Source organism: Diadema antillarum, unplaced genomic scaffold (genome assembly GCF_040938485.1).
Source record: "Diadema antillarum isolate AM-2024a unplaced genomic scaffold, OU_Dant_1.0 seq00000814_RagTag, whole genome shotgun sequence".
Lineage (NCBI taxonomy): Eukaryota > Metazoa > Echinodermata > Echinoidea > Diadematoida > Diadematidae > Diadema > Diadema antillarum.
In genome coordinates this window covers 664033-672667 of record NW_027271693.1, presented here as the reverse complement: position 1 = coordinate 672667, position 8635 = coordinate 664033, and the positions used below count along the sequence as shown (strand labels likewise).

At 43.4% G+C, this 8635-nt stretch overlaps 1 protein-coding gene across 1 annotated transcript; it reads left to right on the top strand.

Moving 5' to 3' along the window:
* Window positions 1-576: 576 nt before the first annotated feature.
* Window positions 577-7905, top strand: LOC139739749 (protein Tob1-like). The gene is made up of 2 exons (XM_071650351.1): window positions 577-856; window positions 4651-7905. The coding sequence occupies exon 2, from the start codon at window positions 4655-4657 to the stop codon at window positions 5612-5614; it is 960 nt and encodes a 319-aa protein (XP_071506452.1). The 5' UTR covers window positions 577-856; window positions 4651-4654; the 3' UTR covers window positions 5615-7905.
* Window positions 7906-8635: the final 730 nt, after the last annotated feature.

The following is an 8635-nucleotide window of genomic DNA, read 5'->3' as shown; positions in this document are numbered from 1 at the left end:
TATTGCAACACATCGCTTTCCATATGGGCAATGAATAACATCACTAATATCCACCGATAGTTACCCCCTCTCCAAACCCCCACCCCTCCAAATGCCAAAGGAAAAATGATTAAAATACTTTGTCTTTTTCTCTCTATTTTTCAATCAGCATTTCACCCCCTTGCCAGTGTAAAGCTCAAGCCTATGTACTTGTTTTCTTGTCATAGCCAGATGTGACGCAAAATTCAGTTTGAGGCAAAATATTTGTAATAGCATTCATAAACATATTATTTTCTTTTATCTCGCATATGGAGTCAGCGATAACATCCTACCATCCGAGTCGATATCCTCCCGTGTTTTGATTCCTCTCGCTACTTAGTTATGCTAATGAGGGAGCGTGACCTCATAAGTGATGAGAACGTGTGCGTCTGTGTGTGTGTATGTGTGTGTGTGTACGTGTGTGTGTGCGTTGTGTGTGTTGTGCTCCTTCCTACCAACGGAGCTACCTACGCAGCGGTCGAATCTTTCGCACGTAGCAACGCAGCAAGTATAACTGAGCCGGCGACGCAGAATTTTCGTTAGTCGCACAGACAAGCGCAGGCCGCTGACACACACACGATCACAGCTCTTCCCCCCGAACGGTGAAAAGTATAACACCTACCGCTGACGAACGCCGAACTCATTTTAGTACTTCGCGAGCACACGTTCTAGATCGCCGGCAAGATCCTATGTCTGCACACGCTCCTACCTGGATCGGTGAACAATACGCGTCTGACCATTGAAACTTGTCTGTCTGGTACAGGGGTCCATAACATCTCCTTAAATCAAGGATTGCTCTTCATTACTTGTGAATACCTCGCGATTTATTTTATTTGAGGTGAGTTTCTCTTGAATATATGTTTTCGGTCGAGATTCGTTTTTGTATTTTTCAGATTCAAGATGTGCATATTACGATATCATTCGCCATGAATTGTTCAATGGTTAGATTTTATGTTCGTGACTGACGATGGAACCTATTCATTGAGATTCACATTGTATGCTGTTATTTCCAGCATTTTACATATGACTTTAAGGCAATGTCTAAAACACCATCCCCATGATATGGACAGTTTTTTTATAATCAATGTCAGGCAAATACGTTTTCCTTTTTTTTTCAAAAGGAATGTGGTGATATTTGAAAGTGAGTGTCTGAGTTACAGTTTCAGCACTATTGTGCGATGCAGAGCTCATGAAAGCTTGTCACGATGATCGGTAGGGTAGGTGTTTATGAATCACCGATCATGATCATAAGGCTGTCTGTATAGCTTGGTGTGCGCTGAATGTTTGTGAGTCGTCTGCTGGAATTTATGCCGATGAGGGAACGCTGAATGGATGGAGCGCGGGGGATCGGGAGGGAAAGGAATGCTATGTGCGGCATGTGTCTCATCCGTCCTCGTGCGGCCGGCGCCCACGGCAGTCACCGGCTGGGACGGATGAACGTTGCAATGACCAAGGGTCGTATAGTAGCATGGTATGCGGTGCCACTGTCATTTCCTTCTCACATAATCTGCCTTCCACCCCACCCCACCCCCCTTACCTACCATCAGCTGCTAGGCCCTTAGTACCATGCTGCTAATTGAAATATTCCTGCTAAAGATGGAAAGGCGACGAGTAGTCTGGCTCAGCATTAGCTACTTTCTGCTAAAGGTGAACAGTTAGTGGTGCTTCACAAGATGACAAGAAAACATTTTTATAATTGAAGTAAAAGAAGTCAACCTTATTCTTTTTAGTTTGTTTAATTGGGACACATATGGTGCAGGTCTCTAATGGTAGTTTGGCAATACTATACATCCTGGCTATAAAAAAAAGAAATAAACAAACAACAACAACAACAGCTGCGTTCCTTTTTTTTTTAATGAAGCATTTACCGCAGTTCGTCATACCAGCCAGTATTCTCAACAATTGAACCCATGAGGCTGATTAACCTGGATGATCCTTCCTCTTTTTTTTTTGTGCAACACATTTCCACCTAGGTAATGTGAAACCAAGCAGAAGTGACTTATTATATGAGAAAAAAAAATAGCTCATAAAATCCGACGTCTCCCAATGCTGCTAAAGATGTGTTGGATGAGGCATCTCTGGTGTCGCCGAGTGGGAATAAAATCTTGTGCGTGGGAAGCGTAGATTAGTCCATTCCATGTAAATAGGGCCATTGGAGACGAGCTATCTATGTCCCGAAGTATGCTCAATGCGTATCTCCCATCGATTTTTTGTTTAATTTTAAACCTCTCCTCCCTACCCCTCCCTACCCCTCCCTACCCCCACCCTTCCGATCAGTCCCCTTCTCTCTGCATTATACTGGCCACCCCCTTTTTCTGCTCTCCGCGCGTCGAGCGTTCATCGCGAGGAGGGCGAAATTCTCGGAGGCTTTTCTTGTCTTGGTCCGGATGCACTCGTACGTTGGAGGATAAGTGATGCTAATGAATTAGTGACGTGTGTACGGGGAGATTCAAGGAGGGTAGAGAGGAGCAGGGTAAGGGGGGTGATAGAGCGCCAAGCCGACGAGACGAGTGGAAGAAGGGATCTGAGTGATGCCCGCTTCACGTACAGCGGCACTGGTCAAGCGTCGTCTTCCCGGATAGAAATGTTTACCAAGATTCCGATGCGGAGGAGGAGGAGGAGGAGGAGGAGGAGGAGGGGGGGGGGGGGGTAGTTGGAGTTGCTTTGGGTTTTCGATTTTGTTCATCCTCTCCGTTGTCTGTGTATGTCCATAATGGTTCTCTAATAAGTAGGGAATACATAGGGAGGTGGAAAAAATAATAACAAAATAATGATAACAAAATCAGTTTTGGGATCCTTTCTTCTCCCGCTGGCGAAGCAACACTTCGGAATTGCACTGCCATGCAACGTGCAATGCAATTTCGCACTTATGTCAAACATGGCCCATAAACAGTACAGCTATCCCCACTTGTGCCTATATCAGAAGAAGATAGGCTAATCTGTGTCGTGTGAAATACCATTCTGTAACAGATGTTCGGGCCGGCTGGTAAACATTAAAAAACAATCCGAGTTTGCTACGACAGTCCCCACTCCCATCGCCTAACCGATGCCATGATAATGTAGACTACATACATCAAAGCTGCAGCAAGTTATGGCTATACCCTCAGCTTTCTTTGCTGTTTTTTTTCTTTTATTCATATACCTCCCCTTGATATTTGATGAGTGCTATGATAAGAAATTGATTCTCGTCTTTGAGGAGTAAACATCGCATTTGCATTGCGAGACAGTATTGGTGATGAAGGTCAGCGAATAAAAACGCGATACGCTGAAGCAGAATAAAATGATGCTCCCGTCTCTCCCCTCTCTTTCTCTTTTTCTTTTCCTCTCTCTCTATCTCACGGCGTCTGTGATCATAATACAACGCGCCAGCCACTAGCAGCATTTTTTCTCTTCGTCTCTCTCTCTCTCTCTTTCTCTCCCCTCGGACGCTATTTCCACAGCCCAGTGACGTCACTGCTCGGGTTAAAGTGATATTGGTCGTTTCCGATGCAGAGCAAGCGCGAAACATTTTCATCCGTGTTGTTTGCACACAGCTCTGTGCACGCTTTCTGTTGTGTACGCAGCCATGCCATCAAACCAGAAGACACCTTTTACCCTGTTGGCTGTACAGCCGTATTAGGTATACCTCCTATTTTTGGCTGGCAACACGAGCCATTAGAACGGTTTCCTACCAGCAGAAATAGTGAAAAAATAGGATAAAAACACTTTCCCTCAGTTTTAATGGTACAGTATAGCTATATAGCGTAAACAATTCGCAGTATATTTCTGGAAATATGTCTCCTTTTCTAGTTTTTGTTTATAAATGAACGGAAGCGATTAGAACATTAAATTATATTCAATGTGAGCAATTCTGGATGCACCCCATGAAACATTGGCACCAGTAAAAATGTTTCCCTAAGGCTTTAGGGAATAAAAAACGATGTTCGCAAAACCAGGGACACACACACACTCACACACAACACTCAATCAACCTTTTCCCTATACTGTGTTCGTTTCACTCGAGATAATCTGCATGGTCTTACCGAGGCCATTGACTCGCTGTGGAATGTCTTGTTTCGTATCTTTAACCTCACATCCCTTATATTTCATATCAACGATTGAGCAATGATATTCAACAAAAGCTGCATTCGTTCACGTTAACTGTTCATTGAATATACTCAGTAGCTTAGCTAAACCCTGCAGATCGATTATCAATAAGTGTGCCGGGTTCATATCGATGGTCACGTGATTCGTTTATACCGGGGGGGGGGGGGTACAACTTACTAAACACGTTCGAAATGGAAACGTCATCATTGTCGGGTAACATACGGTGGGAAATCGATTTCGCTGGCACGCTTAGAATTTATCTGAGAATGGGATGTGACGTCCGAGGATCCTTCGGAAGGGGAGCCGCGAACGTATCGATCGGTTGAATCAGAGCCGGATGCGTTATTACTGAACAGCTGTTCGTGTACGTAAGTGAGGGCACTCGTGCAAGAACCGATGCGTTCTACAGCTTTCTGTGTGTATCTGTGTGTGAATGCTAAGCACTTAAACATAGGAGGAAATTTCAAATATATCATACAATGTGTTGGTATGTGAGTGATTGTCCTTTAATCTATTTTGCCTATTGTCGTCTTTTCTTATGCACAGAAAAATGGCGTCTAATCTGAGCATGAAGTCAGAGGTGCAGTGTGCTGTGGACTTCCTCCGAAGCCACCTTTACAACAAGCTTCCTCGGCGTAGGGTCAATGTCCTAGCGGAGGAAATGGAGAAAGCTCTGTACCTGAAGTTCGCGGGTCACTGGTACCCTGGCCAACCGAACAAAGGGTCTGGTTTCAGGTGCATCCGAATCAATCGCCAGAAGGTGGACCCGGCCGTAGAAGCAGCCATCATACAGAGCGGTCTCGACGTCGACGAAGTGGTCGAGAACCTGCCCCAGGAACTGACCATGTGGATCGACCCGGGCGAAGTCAGCTACCGGATCACGGAGAAGGGCGTGGTGACAGTCATCTACAAGCAGGAGACAGTGGTGGAGGAGGGGATGGAGCCTGAGGCCCCCTTTTCTCTGGTGGACTCGTTGGGCTCCTCCCTCCAAGGGTTCCACATAAACACAGTGCCGTCCGTCCCATCCGTCACGGGTTCAACCAGTCCAGTGGCGCCCGGCAGTCCAGGCGGCTCGTCGTCCACTTCGTCCAGTACCACCCCTCTCGTCCGACCAAACGCGCTCACCTTCACGGCTGCCTCCTTCGCCCAGACCAAATTCGGCTCCACCAAGCCAAAGAACTCTGGCAAGCGGGTCAACTTCCAGCAGCTCTCGCCCACGGAGTTCGCCAACTACATGAAGCAGCGGTCAGCCATGAAGAACTACCGCAGCAGCCAGCGCTCGCCGCAGCAGCTGTCCCCCAACGCCCGCGAGTTCGTGCCGTCGATGCAGCAGCAGTACGCCACTCCCTGGAGTGACGCAAGTGGCACCCCTGGAGCTGGTCTCCACAACACGCATCACGTGTCGCCAACAGGACTAACCCCCGAGGGGTGTTTTCTACCGGACGGTTGGGGGCTACCCACAGGCGGCGCGGACCAGTACGGCCAACCCTCGCTTATTGTCGCCAACTAAACGATTCAAGACTGGGCTTTAATCAATGCGACCATTTTTCGTATCGCTGAAATATAGCCTCATTCGCACTCTATACATGTGTTATTTACGAAAAAAAAAAAGAAAACTCTTGAAGTACTTCCGTTTTTGAATTTGCAAAGTGCAACACATTTTATCGTCGTTGCATCAAGCAGCTTGATAGCCAAACTATTTTTTCATGAATTGTTGTTTGAGAACGAATACTATTTACACGGTTTTACTATACTATAGCGAATACTATTTTGATATTACGATTAACATGAGGCCGGTAATCCTCGCATTTTTTACTGATTGACGTAACTTGGAAGGCTTTAAGTACTGCGTAACGTAAGTTTAACTGTGTGATACCCATCGTGCTATTTTCACCTGTCTGACTCCTGTGCCCCTTTTCGTTTCTTCTTTTTTTTTCTTTTCAAGTTTCCTCGTTTTCACGCTGTAAATAATTGATATTTCACTGTCACTGTCGAGCTGACATGTTTTCGTTTCCATTCGAACTTCTACGGAGGGCCGTCATTTTGACGGAGGTGCGCGCACCTTTTGTCACGTGACTGAGATGAGACCCCGGATCCACCCGCCTACGTGCGTGGATGCACCGTAGGAATCACTTTCCATCATTAGAAAAAGGAGAAAAAGCGCTGTAGATTTCGTGACACCTTTGCACTCTTATATGTGGTTTCTTAGAAGTATGTATTAACCACCAATACCTTTGCGACGTTAAGAGTACAGTGTATTCTAAACCATTTTCAAACAATCCTATTAATGTCATTCTAGTATACTCTGTACTCAAGCGCCTTTATATTAAAAATGTGTACATATATTCCATTAACCATCTCTCTTTCTTGCTTTCTATCACGAAGCTGGTGTGAATACATAGCGTCGGATATCTATCTCAGTAAAGTACGTCATAACATGTTATAATTCGTAACTTTGCCATTTGAAGTATTGAACCTAAGGATATTGGTTTTTTGTACTGACGATACGGGAGTAAGAAAAATCAATAGCTTGTACAGTTTCGTACTACGACTTTAACTGTAATCATCACTGTGGTCATATCACTATCATCATCGTCATCGATTTTCATCAATATGTCCATAATCAATAATCTACAATGAGATACTTTGCAATCTTTTTACACTGTTAGTGAAAGCAGACACTCAAAGGAGAATGCTTTGAGCACGAGAGAATGTTTAAGGTGTTTCTGGAATTATTGTCGGTGAACAACATAGCCAAGAATGTACTTGAATATTCCAGTGAGAGAGACTTTCGCGAATGGTCCATCTGTTCATGCCGATAGTATTTTACGTAGCGTGAGTGATATGCAATTACGTCATGCAACTTGTGACCAATCAGACGAAAGCATTTGACCCATATCATCACAAGCTCTGTCCAACTTGCTGACGTGATAATATATATTATATTGTACGTATACCAATCTATAGAGATTTTGTATTATTTTAAATCCCCGATGGTGTTTCTTTTTATAACCACGTGGGATATATTTTCTTACGCAATTTGTACATATATATTTTTCGTTTTGTCTTTACGGAGAAACCGTTACAAAAATACTTATAACGTTGAGATTTGATGTACAGTCCATTAATGACATGGCTCCAGGCAAACAAAAATGCTTTAATTATTAAGATATATGATTATTTATGATACTTGTAAATTTGTGTGGAAATTCATGGTATATATATTATATTTTTTCTTCATTGAGAGAGAGAGGAAAAAAACTAATGTGCATATTTTTTGCCTTGACTTTCACCTTGCTATTGCTTTGTCACGAATAATAAATGTTCCAAAAAGCAGAAGCATAAGCAGATGTATCATCCGTTGATGTTTACAAAGCACTGAAAAGCTTTTGTCCTTCCTCGAGGACCAACCATAACAACCCTTGCCAATATAAAGAAGAAACAACAACAACCAAAAAATAGTTTTCTGTGGAAAAGAAAAAAAAACCAAAACCAAAACAATAATACGCACGATTATGGTTCGCATCCTTGTGTAATCTAGGAAAGATACAATGTTTACATCCTAGAGTAAATGGAATAATAAAGTACTAAACATCAAGTTGCTGTTGTAAGATATTATACGTTATGGTATATACCTTAACAAGTGGGATCTCGTTTGTAACGGACTGTGCAATACAAAAAAAGACAAAAATATGTACTTATTTTACAAGAAGTGGACGACTGTTAATGGTGCGCCGTAATTTGTATCCATTCAATCATGATTATACTGTGATCAAATTTGTAAGTTTATATTAAATATTCTTTCAGAGCATCAAAAATTATTTGCTTGTCACATTCTGTAATGGTTCTTCAAAAAGATGTGTGTGTGTGTGTGCGTGTGTGTGTGTGTGTGTGTGTACATTTTCTTGACATGTGACATGCGAGTGTGTGGTTATGTGTGTGTATATGTACGAGTATTTGCGAGCGTGTGCTAGAAATGAAGATAAAAATAACCGTCTCTGGCGAATGTTTGCCGGCACAGAAAAAAAAAAAAGAAGTCTTATTAATTTACAAAATTTAGGATTTCTGTCTTTGTGTGTTTCTTGCTTGCGTGTTCTTGAGTATCTGATCGTATGTCTGAGCACTGATACGCCGTGTGATGGTGTGCGTTATTCATGCTTCGCTCGAAAGTGCGGTAATGACCGTCGTTATGGCAGTGGGACAACTTACGTAGAACGAGCGAGAAGAAAGCAGACGTAGATTAGGCTTATCGAGGGAGGTCTACACTCGTGTAAGACCCAATCCGTGCGTCAGCATCATCACTGTTTATCTCGTCTTGAGAAATTGTTAAGAGTGCAATTTAGTCCTGTTTTTTCCTTTCTTCTCCCTCTCCTTTCTCTCTCCCTCTCTCCCCCTCTCTCCCGCTCTCTCTCTCTCTCTCTTTTCCCCTCTCTCTCTCTTTTTCTCTGTCTCTTTTCGTCTTTCCTGTTTTGAACAGAGAACGCTGTTTTGATTTTTTTTCCCCTAAAGGCACTAATTACACATCAGCCTC